At 40.6% G+C, this 20,914-nt stretch overlaps 1 protein-coding gene across 5 annotated transcripts in view; it reads right to left on the bottom strand.

Annotated features, from left to right (window-relative positions):
* The window catches only part of Plc21C (Phospholipase C at 21C), a 363,494-nt gene that overhangs the window by 26,738 nt on the left and 315,842 nt on the right, over positions 1-20,914 (bottom strand). For all 5 annotated transcript variants that reach the window (XM_065228987.1, XM_065228988.1, XM_065228986.1 and 2 more), the window contains one exon: positions 12,472-12,657. In XM_065228987.1, coding sequence (XP_065085059.1) covers positions 12,472-12,657 — 186 coding nt within the window. The remainder of the gene's footprint in view (positions 1-12,471; positions 12,658-20,914) is intronic.

The raw sequence follows: 20,914 nt of genomic DNA, 5'->3' as shown, positions 1-20,914 counted from the left end.
GAGGAGGGGTACTTTTGGGGATCAAAAAGTGCCATTCCTTCTATAGAGTGAATCTTCCCGAATTCCCCGGTATTGAAGTTGTCGCATGTCAGGCTACCATTAAAGGTAAGAGCCTTTGTATTGCTTCTGTATATATTGCTCCTAGAGTCTCTGTTAATCGCAAACAACTTTTCGACATATGTGCGGTACTTCCCGCTCCATGGTTGATCATGGGAGATTTTAACTCCCACGGTACAGGCTGGGGGGAGCTGTACGATGATAACCGTTCTACTTTGATTTATGATCTCTGCGACAACTTCAACATGACAATACTTAACAATGGAGAAGTAACACGTTTGGCTGGTCCATCCTCGAATGGTAGCAGATTAGACCTCACCTTTTGCTCCAATTCACTATCGTTGGATTGCACTTGGCATGTAATCCAGGATCCGCACGGTAGTGATCATCTGCCGATCAAAATTTCGATTGCCAGTGGGTTCAACTCGTCAGAATCCGTTAACGTCGCGTATGATCTAACCCGTAACATCGATTGGACTAAGTTCCAATCCGCGATAGGCGATACAGTATCGTCAGTGGAAGAGCTTCCGCCGTTGGAGGAATATAATTTCCTCTCTAATCTCATCGTCGACAGCGCACTTCAAGCTCAAACACGACCGGTGCCGCGATCGTCTATTCGTAAGAAAACACCATCGCTCTGGTGGGATCAACAATGCACGGAGGTTTACCGTAAAAAGTCCGACGCGTTTAAACTTTTTCGGAAACGCGGGACACGCGAGCATTTCAACGCATACACATCTCTTGAACGCGAACTCAAGAGCCTCATCAAGGCCAAAAAACGGGGTTACTGGCGGCAGTTTGTAGACGGATTGTCGCGCGAAACGTCTATGAATACGCTTTGGAATACGGCGCGAAGAATGCGTAACCGGTCTACTAACAACGAAAGCGAGGAATGCTCGGATCAATGGATTCTTAAATTCGCGCGAAAAGTGTGTCCGGATTCCGTGCCGTCGCAGTTGATTCCTCGCGAAACCGCGAATTCGGTAGACGAAATCAGTCAGCCTTTTTCAATGGTGGAACTTTCACTCGCTCTCCTTTCGTGTGGCAATTCTGCCCCGGGATCTGATAGAATCAAGTTCAACTTGCTGAAAAACCTCCCAGACGTCGCTAAGAGGCGCATGTTGAACTTGTACAATCAGTTCTTGGAGCTCAATATTGTTCCCGACGATTGGAGACGAGTAAGGGTGATAGCCATTAAAAAGCCTGATAAACCCGCGTCGGATCACAATTCGTATCGGCCCATCGCGATGCTGTCGTGTATTCGGAAATTGATGGAGAAAATGATCCTTTTTCGCCTCGACAAATGGGTTGAGACGAACCACCTTCTTTCAGATACTCAATTTGGTTTCCGTAGGGGTAAGGGAACGAACGACTGTCTCGCGTTGCTTTCCTCGGAAATTCAGTTAGCTTTTGCTAAGAAAGAGCAAATGGCTTCTGTGTTCTTGGATATCAAGGGGGCTTTTGATTCAGTATCCGTTGAAGTTCTTTCAGAGAAACTCCACGCTTGTGGATTGTCTCCATTAATGAATAATTTTTTGTACAATTTGCTGTCAGAAAAACATATGAGCTTTTCTCATGGAAACTCTACAGCTTTTCGATTTAGCTACATGGGTCTCCCCCAAGGCTCATGTTTAAGCCCCCTTTTGTACAATTTCTACGTTAGAGAAATTGACAATTGTCTTAATGACAATTGCACGTTGAGACAACTTGCAGATGACGGCGTAGTGTCTATCACAGGGCCAAAAGAGGGTGACCTGCAAGGACCCTTACAGGATACCTTGGACAATTTGTCTACTTGGGCTATTCAGCTGGGTATCGAATTCTCCACGGAGAAAACTGAGTTGGTCGTTTTTTCTAGGAAGCATAGCCCAGCACAACCGAAGCTTCAACTTTTGGGTAAGCCGATCACTCATTCCATGTCTTTCAAATATCTTGGGGTCTGGTTCGATTCCAAATGCACCTGGAGATCCCACATTGATTATCTGAGACGAAAATGCCAACAAAGGATCAATTTTCTCCGAACAATTACCGGAACGTGGTGGGGAGCTCATCCACAAGATCTTCTGACGTTGTACCGGACAACGATTTTATCGGTTCTAGAATATGGTAGTTTTTGTTTCCAGTCGGCAGCTAAAACCCACATCATCAAGCTGGAACGGATCCAGTATCGTTGTCTTCGTATCGCGTTAGGATGCATGCACTCGACTCATACTATGAGTCTCGAAGTGCTGGTGGGCATGTTGCCACTATCCGTCCGTTTTTCAGAGTTATCTCTGAGGCTCCTCACCCGTTGCGAAGTAATGAACCCACTGGTGATCGAAAACTTTGAGAAGCTTCTGGAGCTAAATCCTCAAACATGTTTTATGACTTTGTACTACCTTTATTTAACACAGGATGTCAGCCCTTCAAGAAATATTCCCAATCGTGTAGTCTTCTCCGATTTCGGCAATTCAGTGAATTTTGATTTATCTATGACGCAGGAAATCCGCGGAATTCCAGAGCATCATCGTCCTATGATTGCTCCGTCATTATGCGCTGCAAAGTTTGGCCATGTTGATTCTGCAAGAACGTTTTTCACAGATGGATCTCTAATAGAGGAGTCCGCTGGTTTTGGTGTATTTAATGAATTTCATAGCGCCTCTCGAAAACTTGAAGCTCCTTGTTCTGTGTATGTGGCTGAACTGGCAGCAATTCACTACACTTTAGAAACTATTGCTTCACTTTTTCCAGACCACTACTTTATTTTTACGGATAGTCTCAGTTCTGTCGAGGCTATCCGTTCCATTAGGCCGGTAAAGCACTTCTCGTATTTTCTCTTGAAAATACGAGAACTGCTTAGTACTTTATCCGTGCGCTCTTTCATCATCACCTTCGCGTGGGTCCCTTCGCATTGCTCAATTTTGGGCAATGAGAAGGCGGATTCACTTGCGAAGGTGGGCGCTATGGAAGGCGACATTTATGATCGACAGATCGCCTATAGTGAATTTTTCTCTATTTATCGTCAGCAGTCGCTCGTTAGCTGGCAACATCAATGGAGTGAAGGGAGCTTGGGACGATGGCTACATTCAATTATCCCTAAGGTGTCGAAGTTTGCATGGTTCAAAGGGTTGGACTTGAGTCGAGACTTCATACGCGTGATGTCTCGTCTCATGTCCAATCACTATTGTCTAAACGCTCACTTGTTCCGTGTGGGGTTGGGAGACAGCAATCTCTGTGAATGTGGACAAGGTTACCAGGACGCTGATCACATCCTTTGGTCTTGTGTGGAGTATCGTGGAGTCAGATCACATTTTTATGATTCCCTTCGGGCTCGAGGCAGACAACCTAATGTTCCAGTTCGGGATATTTTGGCTAGACGCGATCTGGAGTTTATGAAACTCATATATGTTTACTTTAAGGATATTAACCTTAGATTGTAAGTTGGATTAACCTTGTGTTTAGTTTGTATTTTGTACGTGTGGGGTTTTTTTTTCAATGTTTGTTTCCAAGATGAATAGAAATAATTTCATGCTTTAGGATTAATTAAATAGTTGTATCGTAAACCACATTTCAAACCTCCTTCTTCCCTTTTCCCATCCAAAAAATTGTAAATCTCCACTAACCTCGAGACAACCGCGAGTACTCGGTCCAGTTCCTTTAACTTTAAATTTAAGACAGTAATAATGTATAACGCAAAGGATAACTCGGCTCTGTAAAGTTTATTCGATTGAGCCTGTACAAATAAAGTAATTATATAAAAAAAAAAGTATTAATGTGCATTGATTTATCAGCATTAGTAGTTGAATTGGAGCTGTTTGAAGAATTAAACCCAGACCTTCTGTGTGAGAGCCCCAGCACGAACCGCTGCGTCATCTGAGATATAATAAAGTGAGCTGTTGTCCCGCCTACTGTTGGAGTTTTCAGTGCCAGCTGACTGACTTGAATACGAACCACAACATCTTGATGAATTTTAAATTGGTGTGTGGTTAGCATTCGTAGATCGCATATGCCAAATACACGGGTTCGAATCCAGGAAATTACTTTTTAATTTTTTTATGTTTGGATAGAATGTTGATGCACTGCATGAATATAAGAATTATGATTTATTCGGGCCACTGATCATTTCATGTTTACGTACATTAAATTTTGTTACTAATAAAGACTTGTGCGGATTGCTTCATGTGGCTTGAAAGTTCTGTCGGAACTTTATTTGAACTTTATGGAACTTGAAGGTTCGGTCGGAACTTTATTTGAACTTTATGGAACTTGAAGGTTCGGTCGGAACTTTATTTGAACTTTGCGGAACTTGGAAGTGATTGTAATCGTTGAATGCGGAACTTTTGGTTACTTGGGTTCCTTCCAGATGACCATGGCAATACAATAAAAAATATGTTTACGTTGAAGATAGTATCACAACACAGGTAATTGCTATTAGATGTGTTTGCCGACAGTGACAGATGGTGGACATGAAGATCCAGCGGAGGTGCTGTGCAAAGGTGCTATATCGTAGACAAATTCGCTGTTGTCGTCGTCGTAGTCGCCGTTGGCAGTACCATGCGTATATTTAAAATTACCCATCAACCCCAGAAACTATATGAATTGTTGCGTAACTCTGTTGTTCATTACATACCAAGCGACAACATAATCAAATTTTGTCTTAGAGTGTGCTCGATTACCCTGGAGAGATCTTTTTTGCTTAGCGAGCAAAAAATCATGGGTAGTATTATGTTATTATATTCTACATATTTTCATATAATCATATAAATTCAATGGGTAGGGATAGTACCATCAGGGCGCTTGATTGAAGCGATTTGGATGGGGAGAGTGGAATTGCCAACTCCCTGTTATAACCATGTCTTGAATTGAAGGTGGACTCTTCTCCCCACTTATGGGGACATCCCATCGTATGATGGCTTGTTCTGTATCGGGTTGGAACATTTGTATCGTTGGAAGGATATTCTTCTTGCTCCCGTGAATCACGCGTAAGTGTCTCTGCTTACGGGTCCACCTTCTTTTTTTTTGACCCTTCATACAGTGGTAAATTGAATACAACCAGGTATCGTACTTGATCAAGTCATTCGAGATGTACACTTCACTGTCTTATGGCTGTGCCCTGCATCAATGAGTGGTATCCTTTACACACATACATACATAAGAGCTACCTCATGTTACACGAAAATCATTCATATGTGTCGTTCATAAGTCCAGCCTTATGAAATTCTTAAGTTTATTTGCCTCAGTGTGGTATTTCCTTGTTGAAAAACACGCTACACAGCAGGTTGATGGTAGCTTCGCGGTGATCGGCTCGGTATGGAACTTTTCCGGCTACTTACTTCCAGGGTTATGCCACGGATACACTTGGATGACAAACTATGAGCATGAGCATTAATTGTATAATAATTATGACATATGTATAATAACCATACAACAACTATACAAAAACTATGCAAGTGTGACCAGGGATGTGCTCATAGTTAATTATACAAATAATGCTCATATTCATAGTTTGTCATACAAATGTATCAGCGGCAATACTTCCATTCATTTCGCATACACATTTTTTATGGGATTATGAAATCATAAGATATTATGATGATATTTTGTTTTTGTAAGCAACAAGACAAGGTTGTAATTGTAAAGTTTGTGTTTGACACATAAAACCTGCCCAATTTCACTTCATGAGAGCCGCAATAAGCGATTTAATAATTTTCTCTCACCCATTATTCATTCTTATGATTCATTCTTTCGACGATTGATACATGTTCCGAAGCCCGGTGGCCGCGCTTGCTGCTTTCAGGTGGCTAACCATAGTGTTGGCTATGAATTTCAGGCCTTCCTAAAGAGTAGGGCGATGAAATCTTCGTCGGGTTTGACATGCTGGTCAATGAGGTGCAATAGCACATCACCATTTCCAAACTTTTCCGTTGCGACATATTAAATGGAAAAATCGTAAGAAAGTAAAGCTGGAATTCACTTTTTTTGACCCGAAAATCCGACTGCAGCCGAAAACGTCTTCCGAAGATGAATTTGTGGAATTTTGTAACTGCAAAATGTACAATCGCCAAACCTTCAGGGTCCGGTAGCGAATATTTTTGCACGACTAAAGAATGCTGCACAACTTTCATCTTCCCACCGCGGTTCTTGTGGCTAATCTTAGCTCCAATTCCTGGCGCGGATCATAATGCTACATAAGTAAATCGGACGATTGGATGGCATTGAAGTGTTTGAAAACTTGTTTGCACTTTTTTTTCCCAAAATGTACATTAAAATGAATATATCTCGGTCCAGTTAGCAGATATCTAATGTTTTTCTTGGGCAACAATAATCTACATAAAATTTCCCAAAAACCTTCTATTTTGCATGAACCACAAATAGTTGTAAACACCGTTAACTTAAGACTGTAATTTTTTGTTTTCTCTGTCATAAAAATATGTACCGTAAAACGAGGTAACATTGATAGTTTTTTAAAGTATATTCTAAATACTTTTTACAGCAATTAATGATTTTCAAATTTAATTTTTTTTTAAACAAGTAATGAGGATGCTAGAGTCAATTCGTTAGTAATATGTTTAACGGAAATTAAAGCATTTGCACTATTTTTAAAGTTTTGTTACCGAACATCAGTATTTTGATTTGGGGTTACTTTGATAATGCTCGATGAATAGACCCGTCACGCAAGTGAAAGTGGTCCTTAGCCTCTTGCCCAGTAACTCCTATCCCTTCCTCCCCCACGGCGCCGGCTGGGGTACGAGTAACCTTAGGGAAGATCGGGTAACCAACCCCGGTGGGAACATTGGTCATTTGCTGACAGGGAAGGGGGAGCTGCATCCTTTTCGGAGGATGTGGCTTACAAAACCCGAGCGTCTGTTCTCCACTTTAGAGGCGGCTCAAACAGCGTCTGACTGGCATCCAGCGGCTGAATACGAAATGCTTCTCCCCGAAAGCTATACCCAAGATGGCAGTCCCATCACGGCGGATAGGAGACCTTAGGCCAGCCACCTACTGTCTCCGAAACCTTCAAATTGATACAGAAACCTATAGTGAAAGATTACGAACTGATTTTATGGCAACGACTTTTAGCGCTAAATAACGGACAAGAATTGGAACATTGAATGTACTGACGCTAGCCCAACAGAGTAAACTGGCACAACTCGCCAGTGAGGCCCGCCGTATGAAGCTAGAAATCCTGGGACTTAGTGAAGTCCGCTGGCCGAAGTTTGGAGAACACAAGCTGCCTTCGGGACAGGTACTTTTATATTCTGGTATGCAGTGGAGTTGGCTTTCTGCTTAGCACCCCAGCACAGGCTGTGCTCATCAAGTGGTAACATTATGGGACGCCATGGTCTCGGAGATATGAGCGAGAACGGCGAGCTGCTTGCAGAGTTTTGTGGCAACAACGACATGGTGATCGGGAGTTCACTCTTCCCCCATCGTCCAGTGCATAAAGTCACATGGGTCTCCCGTGATGGATATACAGAGAACCAAATCGACCACATCTGCATCAGACGAAAATGGAGACGGAGCCTTCTTGATGTTCGGAATAAACGCAGCGCTGACATCGCGTCTGACCATCATCTCCTGGTCGGTGAGATCCGCTTACGCAGAGACTCGGGCGGCGATTCAACACACGCCGACTGGAAGACCCAGTAGTGAAGAGATCGTTCGTCGAAGAACTCGAGGCTCGCGCAGCTAATAATCCGGAAGGTGGCAGCGTAGAAGAACAGTGGACGAGCATCAAGAATTGAAACAAGCGAGAACAACCTGGGTGAGCTGCGCACTCAGAGGGAAGAGTGGATCACCGATGAAACCTGGAGGAAGATCGAGGAGCGGAGGGAAGCAAAAGCCGCGATAGAGCGAGCAAGGACCCGAGGAGGCCCGTCAGCGGTATTTTGCTCTAGAGAGGGAGGTTAAGCGTTCCTGTATACGGGACAAGCGAGCGTGGGTGGACTCCCTGGCTGATGAAGGGGAGAAAGCCACAGCAACTGGCGATATCCGCCTCCTCTATGATGTTTCACGACGCCTGAGCGGGGCAAGAATGAACCCAAGGATGCCTGTGAAAGACGCGACTGGACAGTTGCTCGCCGACCCCACTGACCAGTTGAAACGTTGCTTTGAGCACTTTGAACAACTTCTCGAAGTTTCAACGGTCAACCAACCATCAACATCTCGTCATGATCCGCTAAGGGTGAGGCGCGTTACTCGCGTCAACACTGAAGCTCCATCATTGCAGGAGATAGAAGCATCCGAAGTATGAAGTCCAACAAAGCCCCGGGGGTCGATCGCATATCAGCAGAGATGCTCAAAGCTGACCCCATGCTATCCTCACAAATGTTGCATCAACTATTCGTCAATATCTGGGACACCGCGACTTTTCCGGCCGACTGGATGCAGGGCGTCTTGATAAAAGTCCCCAAGAAGGGGGATCGAGCTGTATGCGACAACTGGCGAGGCATCATGCTACTGTGTATTGTTCTCAAAGTTCTGTGTAAAGTTATCCTCAATCGGATACAGGAGAAGATCGACGCGACTCTCCGACGACAGCAGGCAGGATTCCGTGCTGAAAGATCCTGTGTGGACCATATTGTCACGCTCCGCATCATCTTGGAGCAGGTCAATGAGTTCCAAGAGACCCTGTACTTGGTTTTCATTGACTATGAAAAAGCTTTCGACCGGCTAAATAACGAAAACTTGTGGGACACAAGGAAGTCCCTGATAAGATCGTCAACCTCATCGAAGCGCAGTATGAGGCTTTCTCATGCACAGTGTTGCACAACGGAGCTTTGTCTGACCCAATTCGGGTAATCGCGGGTGTGGGACAAGGATGTATATTATCACCGCTACTGTTCCTCATCGTAATCGACGAGATCATGGGCGGAGCCGTTGACCGTGTACCGAACCGTGGGTTGCTGTGGCAGCCTATTACTATGGAGCATCTCAACGACTTTGATTTGGCTAATGATGTTGCCTTATTAGCACAACGGCGCTCTGACATGTAGAGTAAGCTCGACGACCTTGTGGAACGCTCCTCTGAAGCAGGTCGAATCAACGTCAACAAGACCAAATCGTTGGATGTCAACACGGAAAACCGTTCCAATTTCACGGTAGCTGGGCAGGCAGTGGAGAAAGTCGAAAGCTTCCAATATCTTGGCAGCCAGATAGCGTCGAACGGCGGCACCAAGAGCAACATAGGTGCACGGATTAAGAAGGCGAAGCCTGCTTTTGCCAGTTTTCGAAATGTATGGAGAGCGAATCAGATCAGTCAACGCGTCAAAATCCGAATTTTAACTCGAACGTGAAGTCTGTGCTGTTATACGCCAATGAAACATGATGTGGATCAGCGGAAAACACTCAGAAGGTGCAGGTGTTTATCAACCGATGCCTGCGGTAAATAATTCGTGCCTGGTGGCCCCACAATTGGACATCAAATTCCGAGCTTCATCGTTTATGCCATCAGAAGCCGATAGAGACAGACATTCGTGAACGGAAGTGGTCGGTCACACACTACGACGGAGCGGAAAAGAAATCTGCAAGCAATCACTGAACTGGAATCCAGCAGGACATCACAGCAGAGGCAGACCAAGAGGCTCGTGGCAGTTGCGTCTAAACAGTGAAATTAAGAACGTTGACCGAAATTCGACTTGGGCACAGTTCAAGGCCAAAGCTAGTAATAGCCCAGGATGGAAATCTTTCACAAAGGCCCTTTGCACCCCTGCGCAGGATTGTTAAGTAAGTAAGTAATAAGAAGACAACATTAAATTTGTTATGGCTATATCGTAAATACATTTCATAAATGATGGTTTGAGTGCTTTTTTAAACAGGCGAAAAACAATATATTTGTAAAATATGGAACATACTATATAAAAACTATATACTATATCAACAAAAATACTGCAAGCTACAATATGAAACCAATGTTTCTAATTCGGAAAAAAGCACAGAGAGTAAATTTTTAATGATTACTATCAAAGTTACCCGCATTATCAAAGGTACCCCGTTTTACGATACTTCAAAAGACAATAAAGTATTTCGACACAGATCAATACCAAAAACAAAGTTTGGCTTTCGGGCCTCAAACTATAATCCCTTGGTTTTGAGATAATTTATTTGAGTAATTTTTCCACCCTTTCAACGCATTATGTGGGACATAGTTCTTAAAAATGACTTGTTTCAGAAAATTTAAACGTGCAACCTCTAAGCAAATTTTTTGGGGAATATTGACGTAATAGCGTAATCTGGTGCCTAATATAATAATTTTGGGGCACCTTAATTGATAGTATGGTGATGGCGTAGTTTATGAGTACTGAAACTTTATACGTAAGAAAACCAAAAACTATTGATGACCAACTAAAACTTGCTTCATCGAAATTCCATATCAATGTGTTGCGTCGAAAATGTTCAGGGATGTACGTAAAATTTATAATTTCTTCAATTTTCCATGAAAACGAAGTTTAATTGGACAAGTCATCTCTGAATTAAATCCTTTGAACATCCGTGAAATATCTTCTGATTTGTTGCGTTCGTTTAAAAAAAACATTACACCGAACAATAACAGCTATTGAAGTAAGAAGTAGTAAGAAGACCCAGAAAAACTATTTTAGAGCGATGATTTTCTCACAAATTGTTTCATCCATGGAACACTTTCTGAATAGTGAATCAAGTCTTGTTTATTGTATCTTAAAATACACCATCTGGCATCAATAAAGGGTGTCCACGATGAAATTGCCACACTATGAAATTGCTCTAACTGTTTAACCGTTGGGTAGAATTTAATGAAAATTTGGGTGGATTTAGTTCATAGAGCATTATTTACATCCTGCAAGTTTTGAAGTCCCGTGATCAAAACTCGCGGAAATGGAGTCGAAAGAACAGCTCGTGCGTAATAAAATCTTGCGCATTCATCACGAGAACAAGGATCTCTCGCATCGTTCCATCGCTAAAACGTTGGGAATCGCGAATTCCACGGTGTCGCGAGTGATTAAGCGGTTCGAGGAACGGTTGACCACCGATCTGAAGCCCAGAAGTGAAGGAAAAAGTATTCCGTACAACAACAAAAATCACAACCGCGTAGTTGGGGCCTTCAACCGAAATCCGAACGCCTCCGTTAGGGATGTGGCTAAGAAGCTGCACCTAAGCCGAAGTTTTGTCCAGAAGGCCAAAACTAAGGCTGGGCTTCAAACGTTCAAGGTACAAAAGGCCCCTAATCGCGACGAGAAGCAGAACAAGTCCGCCAAAACCCGTGCCAGGAAGTTGTACCTCAACATGCTGACGAAAGTTGAATGCTGCATCATGGACGACGAAACATATGTGAAGGCCGGCTTCAAACAGATCCCCGGCAACCTGTTTTTCACGGCCAAGGATAAGTTCAGCGTTCCGGAGCATGTCCGCACTCAGAAGATGTCCAAATTTGCGAAGAAATTCCTGGTTTGGCAAGCCATCTGCACGTGCGGGAAGCGGAGTGCACCTTTCGTGACCCAGGACACGATGAACGGACAGGTGTACATAAAAGAGTGCCTCCAGAAGCGGCTGCTTCCTCTCCTGAAGGTCCAAAACGTCCCAACGATCTTCTGGCCGGATTTGGCCTCATGCCACTACTCCAAGGACGTGCTGAAGTGGTATGCGGACAATAAGGTCAATTTCGTGCCGAAAATGTTCAACCCTCCCAACACTCCGGAGCTCCGCCCCATCGAGAAGTACTGGGCGATTATGAAGCAGCACCTTCTTAAACGACCTAAGGTAGTGAAGACAGTCGAGGAACTGAAGAAAGTATGGGTTTACATGCAAAAAACGGTTGATTCACAGGTTGTGCAGAATCTTATGGCCGGGGTTAAGGCCAAGGTGCAGGCATTTGCGTATGGACTGTAAATAAAATACGAGTAAAATGGTAAAATGAAGCTTAATAGTTATTTCTCAATCCCTGAAAATTTGATGGCAATCGGATGAAAACTCGAATTTTGCGAATCAATTTTGTGTGTGGCAATTTCATCGTGGACACCCTTTAGCAGATGCAATCTGTAACTACTGCTTTCTTTTATGTTTTGCATTTCCAAATTCAACCCTGCCGATTTCAATCCCCTGCAAGCAATTTACATGAAAATCGTACAAGTTTTACTTTCACACCGGTCACGCGTTCCACTCACTCCCAGGGATTACGCTTTACATCTCGATCGAACGGTACACAAATACAATAGAATAAGCTATACTATTTCAAGAGACAGATCTTTGTACGGTTGGAAAACGTCGTCAGTTGCGAGAGGAAGAAAAAAAAACAAATCTTCTTTTGCATCAGTCACTCTGCATTTGCCTCACCCAGATCCCTTCCCTGCACCCATTGCAATCATCTCCCGGCACAAGGACTCTATAAAACGTTGTTGCGACTTCTTTATCCGTTTTCCATTCCTTTTTCGCCCTCCTCCCTCCCCATCATCGTGTACTTACAGCTCATCGTAGACCTTCTCCACTTCGGTTCTTTGGGTGAGATTTTTGTACAGATTGAAAAAGTCCTCGAATTGAAACTTGGATAGCGCCAGCGTGTCGCCCTTCCCCGAGGGCAGTCCGGAAACGTCGAGTGCCTTCTCTACGCGTCGCCGTTCGGCCTTGTTGGTGGCAAATGCTTCGATGATGCTGGTTACGGGACCACGACGGAAGCAGCAGCATCACCACGATTCGTAAGTAAAACATGGAAAGAGAGAAATAGAAAATTGCGAATAAATTAGTTACGTGTAATTGATTTAAATGATTGTAACGGATTTTGAGCGGTTGTTGGCTCGGTAATTTCATCTGATGATAGTTTACGGGACACGACGGGGGCGGACATATTTCCACGGTGTTTGAATAGGGTTTATGGTGTGTAGTAGATTGGCAAGTTAAGTGCAATGTAGTAACTTTTTTTTTTCCAAAAGTGATGTATCTAGTAAACAAGCTATTCATTATTAATGATGAGTTATTCTTTCCGAACAATTTGCTCGGACTGTCAACACATACCGATTAAGCCTTCATCGTAATTTATTATCGAATCGTGTTTTTGCCCCTGAAATAGCAAATGAAATCCACTAAAGTCCTGAAACCGATTGTCTCCTTTCGTTTTTTTTTTTATGACGATGTCCAGTTGTTTTCAGCTGACTTTCCTATATTTGTCAACCACTTCCACCGGAGCGCGGAAGCTGGTCTTGCTTCGTTCCAGGTTATGCACGTAAGCCTTTAAGATGGCGAGACTTTACTGCTTATGGCTCTGTGTCTAGTGTCTGTAGGTCGAATGATGAAAGAAATTGTGAAATATCATGCCACCGCACAGTCTGCTGGCTGAAGTGCCGTATCCTTCGAAGAAGAATGAAAACGAAAACCTAATCGTCAGCTTGTTATCAATTCCCACGAGGACGATTATCTTGTGTGCGTTGCCGTTCCATTGTCATTACACTTTTGGGTAGGTCCTCTTCCCGTCAGCCATTCGGAAGCTTTTATTGTCATTGGTAAGGTATCCCCCCTATGGTAGGACGGAACCCTTCTTACATATTTGATTTATGTAACCCATGAAGGTTTCACCTCACGGTCAATATAATCTTTCTTGGGTTTAAGAAAGATAAAAATGAACATAAAGCCCCCTTCGTTATCAGTCGATGGTGGTGGGAGGTGAACAGTACATATTGTTTCGAAACACACCAAAAAGACGGTACCACCGGGGATCTACGGCCGATGACTGTTGACTTTGTGTTGGCAAGACAATCTAGATACAGACCAAGAAAAAAAAACAGTTTACCACGGAAAGGTGACGTGAAAATATAAACAATACGAGGTGACTTTGCAAAATTTCCCCCTTTTCGATGACTTTGAAGATTTGTGCTGACTTTAAATGCCTTCAAGAAAGGGAAAATCGGTCAGAAAAGAAGTTTACCGGAGGATTGGGAATGAAATTTGCAAAGTGACGTAAGGTCTGTACTTGGAAAAAAAAAACGGGAAACCCGAAAGGTCAAACCAAACAATGTTTGTTGAAGGAATTTCAATGAGTCTGCTTTTATTACTTCGATGGATACGAATGGGCCTCCCATAGCTCAGTCGGAGATGGTTGGTTTCGATTCCCGATCTGGTCTAGGAACTTTTCGGGTTGGAATATTTTTCGACATCCCTGGGCATAGAGTATGACTGTACTTGCCACACAATTATACTAATGACAAAATGGTGCAGGCTTCGAAAGCTCTCTATTAATAACTGTGGAAGGGGATCTAGAACACTAAGCACGCAATAAGTTAATATCCGATAAGCAATAAGCTTGAAATGTGAAGAAGAGAGAGAGGATACGAACTATTTCAAAAGATACAAATTTTAGTGAAATGGTCTAAAAAACAAGGACATAAGCTGGAAAATCATCTGTAAGGTTTTGTACAAGTTCATTTGAGAACATCAATCGTTTTATTCCAAGTTTTTAAATAGGTAGCGGAAAAGTTGGCTTCGGCAATACCTTAATCTATTATCGTCAGAGGGGTAAACAAAGTCCTAAAGCACTCAAATTTGGCCAATAGTTGCTTTGAAACACAATGTATCCTCATGTCAAAATTGAGCTCTCAAGGACGTTGTTTACCCCCTGACGATAATAGGTTAAGGTATTGCCGAAGCCAACTTTTCCCCTATCATTTTAGACCACCTACACGTTTCCCCAAGGTACAGTTTATTGTATTCGCAAACAACTCAGAAAACATGGGTTTTCGCCACAAACAAGAAGATGGACTCGAAGTTGTACACCTTCAGGCAAGGGTGCATGGAAAAATGCATTCTACCGTTTATTAAGGCACACAGAGCAGAATTTTGAAGTTTTGGCCTGATTTGGCAAGCTGTCACTACAGCCGGGAGGATTTCGTCGAGAAGGACATTAATCCAGCAACTGTGTCAAATTTGAACGAATTCGATTACGATTTGGATTTGTGGGAAAGATTTGAAGTTTGTATGGGAAAATATATGAGAATCAGAACAGAACCATTAATTTGTGTGTTAAAGTTTCGAAAATCGCTCAATTTTTACTAAACCTGGGACTGAGATTAAAAAACTACACACAACAACTTTGTCTAAGATCGCAAGATTCGTCTTCTGTGCTAGAAGTTATTATTTTTTTTATTGCTGGCCTAGTGTTCCACGCATACCTACAAGCTTATATGCACGCCAGTAGGTATGCGCGGAACACGTGGCCATACATATAGTTTTTGAGGACCTTAATACGAATCGAAAGAGGTATGGGGAGCAGGGGGTTGTTAAGTTGACTCACATTACTGAACATTAGATTAGAGACTAAGGGTAGGTTCGGAAACTATAGAGCAGACATTTAGAGGAGATCTTCTTCTTCTTCTTCGCATTTCAAGCTTATTGCATATCGTATATTAGCTTACTGTGTGCTCTCAACAAGAGTTCTAGATGCACTTCCACAATTATTAATTGAGATGCCTGTACCATTTTTGCATTGGCATAATTGTGTGGCAAGTCCAATCATACATTTATGCCAAGGTAATTCGAGAAATTTTCCAACCCGAAAAATTCCTAGACCGGACCGGGAATTGAACCCAGCCACCTCCAGCATGGTCTTGCTTTGTAGCTGTGCCTTTACCGACTGAGCTAAGGGTGGCCCCATTTAGAGGTGATCGTAAGACTTTTAGAAAAGTTTTAGAAGATTCAATGAAATGGTTATGTAAATTCAAAGAAGTTTTACGGAACCTCAAAGAATATGTATGCAACTTCAAAAAAGGTTTATAAAACTAAAACAAAGTCTTAGAAAATAATAAGAAATTTTACCTGAACTGGCCTTTCCAAAACATCTCTTAATTATTCTCAGATTTATGAAGTTGTCAGCTTGAAAACTGCTTATTAAAGTTATATTAATAGAAGTTCTGGAAACTTCAAACATGTTTTAGGAAACATGAGAGAAGTTTTCAGCAATTACAAGTAAGATGAGCGAATTTCAAAGCAGTTCTAATGTGGTATACCATTCCCTATTGCAGTAAAATACAAATTAACAAATATGATACTCCATTCTCTGACATAACTAAACAACCAAAACAGTAAATATTCATTCACCCCGGACAGCAAAGGCAACGCCCGGGTAAAAAGAATGCAATTATGCAATTCTAAACGAGCCATATGTGTACCCAAGCAACACAGAAAACATCGTCAATTTTTTACTTTTTTTATTTAAGTTACCCAGAAATCCCTTAAATGGTACATGAAATACATCTTGACACAAAAGTGTTTCAAATTTGTTGCTTGTTAAACATTAGGTCTCAATAATGAAACATAACAGTTTCAATGTACTACTTGGATGACCTCTCAAAGCATGCATAAAATGGGAGGAGCATCATACTAAACAGAAATTTACACTACTTTTTCGAACTGTGTGGTTGGTGCAATATAAGCTTGTTTATTTATTTATTTAGTTGCTTCTAAATAAGTAAATAATTGTTAATGGATCATTAGATTTTTTTTAATAAATTCATTCACTTCCAGCCGAACCTGTGAAAGGGCTTATGTTTCTTTTTAACTTTATTTCAGCCTTAGGCTGGTTCATCTCAGGAAGCGTATATGGGCCAAATGTAAACAATGCATAACGATTACACAGTTCGAAAAATAAGTGTAAATTTCTGTTTAGTATGATGCACATAAATGGAGCGTCACATATCATATAAGTTTACATTACATATCATGTAAAGTACTGAGACATTTCATGCAATGTAGCAAATATTGTATACAAAAGTCCATCTTTGTAAACAATATTGTTTACAAGTTGCTCGGTTGCGTGAAATGAAATACAAGTTTACGTGATTGAATGTTTACATCGCAATTAAAATTCAGAACTTTTATCTGTGTGGGTATTTTTTCGCCCATTTTATGATTTCCAAATTCCCCTTATTTTTGACAGCTGCATACATGGTTTGAAAATGGGTATTTTTTACACATTAATGGGTTTGCATGAAAAAAAAAAGAAAAAAAGATGATCGTTTCCAGAACAATTCAAAAGCGTTCTATGGAACCATAGACTGAATCAATATTTCACGTAATTTGTATAGGTGAAATCCAATAAAATTCATTGGATGTCCAATGAAGATATCGCTTTGAAAAATCAAATGAAAGTTATGTGTAAGTTACCACCTAGAAAAAATATACACACTTATTTTTATTGCCGTAAACCAGCAAACGTTTGCTGGACTTTGCCGAGCTGGAAATTCAGCAATCCTTTCAGCAAAACATCTTGCAGCTCATTTGACGGCTCATTGCTGCAAAACCAGCAATAGTTCACTGGTTTGTTCAGTAAAACTGCATATTACATATTTTACTGTATCACCAGCAATTTAATTTGTTTTTCTATAGATTGTTTCAAATTAGGAGTTAAATATAAATATAATCTAGGTATATGTATACACAGATAAAAAATCTGAATTTTAATTGTGATGTAAACATTCATTCACGTAGACTTGTATTTAATTTCATGCAACCGAGCAACTTGAAAACAATGTTGTTTACAAAGATGGGCTTTTTTACAATATTTGCTACATTGCATGAAATGTGTCAGAACTTTACATGATAAATAATGTAAACGTATATGATATGTGACGCTCCATTTATGTGCATCATATTGAACAGAAATTTACTCTATTTTTTCGAACTGTGTATAGTTCGGTAAGTTCTATTTTTATTACAATTGCTTTGTGGAACAATAATCCATGTGCTTTTTCACATTGTACACAGTTCGAAAAAGTAGTGTAAATTTCTGTTCAATATGATGCACATAAATGGAGCGTCACATACCATATAAGTTTACATTATAAATCATGTAATGTTCTGAGACATTTCATGCCATGTAGCAAATATTGTATACAAAAGTCCATATTTGTAAACAATATTGTTTACAAGTTGCTCGGTTGCATGAAATGAAATACAAGTTTACGTGAATGAATGTTTACATCACAATTAAAATTCAGAATTTTTATCTGTGTAATAACACATTTCAAAGATTCAGAAGTACTTCTCGCAAGGATTTTAGCTTAAATCAAAATAAAAAAAAAACCTAGTTTAATTCACGTAGTGATAATCTTATTGCACTTACTTACTGGTTCGTAGTGAATTTCTCAAGCATGAGCAATATAATACTGTTAAAAATTAACTTCTTAATTCTAAAAAAAATGCCGTGGGAATGTGAAACATAAAAATGATCCCATAATTTACAGATCATGCATATTACTGAGCTTCCAGCAAAAATTTTTAGATTGCTGGTTGGTCAGTAAAAACTACTTTTGCTGGAAGCAGATCAGCAATCCATTTTACTGGAACTCGATTCAGATTTTTGGTGTGTACGTTTTAAAGGATTTTCCAATAGCGCAGTTTTATATGAAAATCAGTGTTTTTTTGTTCCGTGTACAAATTTCATAAACGAACTGTATCCTGGATGGGTAAACTATTCCGCAAATGGTTTGTGGCTTACGAGTCCATTTTTGTTCAATATTGTCAAAAAACAACAACATTCCCAACATTTGTGTTTTTCGGAACATATTTTGGTTATATCTCCGGAGTTAGTTGACTGATTCCAAAATAGCTGTTTTATGGATGGAATTTTATTCCAAAACTATTCGATACCATTTTATGAGACCATGTCTTCTTGTCTGTGTCTTATGATAATGCTAAATAAACTGCTCAGAACAAAAATCATTGCTACTATGTCACGTGTCACGCTGCACAATACAGTGATACATTCAAAACAGCCACTTGATCATGTCATAAGATTACAAGATTACCAAAAATTTCCTTCAATAATTGATATCAAAGTTTCTCTCAGAGTCCCCCTCCCACTTACACACATGCACACATACACACACACGCACAGATAAATTTTAAAACATTAATAAATTACTGCCATACATGCATGTACTGAAAATTTTGACCCGCTATGTACACAGTTGGTGAGACTGGCAGCCATATGTTATCCACCAAAAATAAAATATAATGAATTTTTTATTCAATTTATGCATGTTTCACACCATATTCACATAAAACATGAATCAATTATTGCAGTTATAATGTTTTCCATTAGTTTGGAGTTATTTTCTTTTTGCGGTGAGCAATATTTTATTTCGATACATTTTTGAGCTGCAAATTTGTGGCATCAATTTGTAAATTTTCAGAAGGCGCGTTTATTTAATTGGAGTAACATGTTACATTTCACCATAAAACTTGATGTGTTTGAAAATACGGACTAGATAGAAGTTTTTTAAAGTCAATTATTGTATATGGTTATTCAAAAGACTTTGACAAAGACAACTCTGTGGACGATTTTTCAGTCCAGATAAAAACACTAGTGTTCCTTTTCCGTATTTCCACTCAAAAATATTTCAATGCATTTATTTGGTAAACAGGAATATCAATCATAAGTATTAGAAAACATCACTGTACTGTTTTAAACACTTCAGTAGAACATTTCAGTTAAGTCAGTCTAAACCTCATTTGCAACTTTTGTAATCAAAATATCATGTTACTTGCAACTGAATTGCAACATCTTTTGCAACAATCATAAGTTGCAAAGAGACTCCACCTTCTGCGCTTTTTAAGGTACAATGAAGTTTTATATGCGATGCGTTGTCCATAATTTGGACCTTCATTAAGTCACACTAAGGTTGTTGTTACTCGCTGAGCAACAAATGGTGTTGCTTGGGTAGCCACTCGATACTGGACTTTCAGCGCGCTCTCGTCTCTCTCCACCCTACCAGTGCGGTCCGAGGTCGTTCGCGCAGCAGGAAAGGTTTCGGATGACAACGCCAAGCGCTTAAGTAAAGTACATGTAAACTTATCGATTATGCTAGGATGAGCAATTTTAGACAAATTATATGTCACTACAGTCGTCTCACTCCAAACCATAGATATCTTACTCTACCACACATAAACCAATGTAACCTAATTTGTATAAAAGGATAAGCATGTTCAATAAACAGTGATTCTGATTTTGAGCTCGACCCGAATGGGACTACCCATCTCGGCATTTCGACATTCTCAATAAATCAAGTGTATTCTCTGCGACCCGGCTGGAAATCTCCAGCCAGGCATTTCGCACGTAAGAGAAAGTCCATGTTCCATGTTAAGTTGTGCGCGCGTTGGTACTCGTTAATTAAAACCGTCAAAAGAACGGTAAACTAATAAACTGCATCAAATGTCAAGAAACCGCAATTGAAGTGATCTGCTCCATTTTCACTTAAATTTGGCAAACGGAAATGTTTTAAATAACCCTGCTTTTTCACAAGACTTATTGCTGACCAACAGGAAATTGATTTTAACCTTGGCAAAGGGTGCCAGTTACTGCAAAAGTGCCCCCCTAATTGACCATACGTCCTTAATCATGTTTAAAATATTTGTTTTCTAAATTCTACACAGAACAGCATAGAGTCTAACGTCAAGTGGAGGAAATTTTGCATTTAATGACAATTGTGAGCTTTTTGGCGAAGGACCATTAGTGCCATAACTGTCAATGTCGATTTTGGGATTTAGATATCAGATTTCTAATTTTCCAAGATCCCTGATTTGAAAACAAATATGGTATATAATGAAGCTTAGACAATTTCAAGGCTCATGGGCTTGATGCAAATATTTATGATTCCGGAATTTCCTTGAACATTTCAGAAGAATTTTAAGGCGAGCTTAAAGGGAATTCAAAAAGAGTTTTGAATAGGAATTCAGTCTTTTAGTTTTGAGGAGAACTTCAAGTCAAATTTATGGAATACTTCCAAGGAGTAGTATGATGACCTTTTGATTACTAGTAAATGCCAACGGGTTTACTTCCCTTCTGAAGGAAGACGTGACCAGAGATATTTATGCCTCAGAAAAATCCCACCGACCTCAGCTGGGATTGAACCCAGATCTATTG

Source organism: Ochlerotatus camptorhynchus, unplaced genomic scaffold (assembly GCF_037179485.1).
Source record: "Ochlerotatus camptorhynchus isolate MF236.1 unplaced genomic scaffold, CSIRO-AGI_Acam_v1.1 ptg000305l, whole genome shotgun sequence".
Classification (NCBI taxonomy): Eukaryota; Metazoa; Arthropoda; class Insecta; order Diptera; family Culicidae; genus Ochlerotatus; species Ochlerotatus camptorhynchus.
The sequence above is the reverse complement of the archived record's forward strand: the minus strand, read 5'-3'. Positions and strand labels throughout refer to the sequence as shown.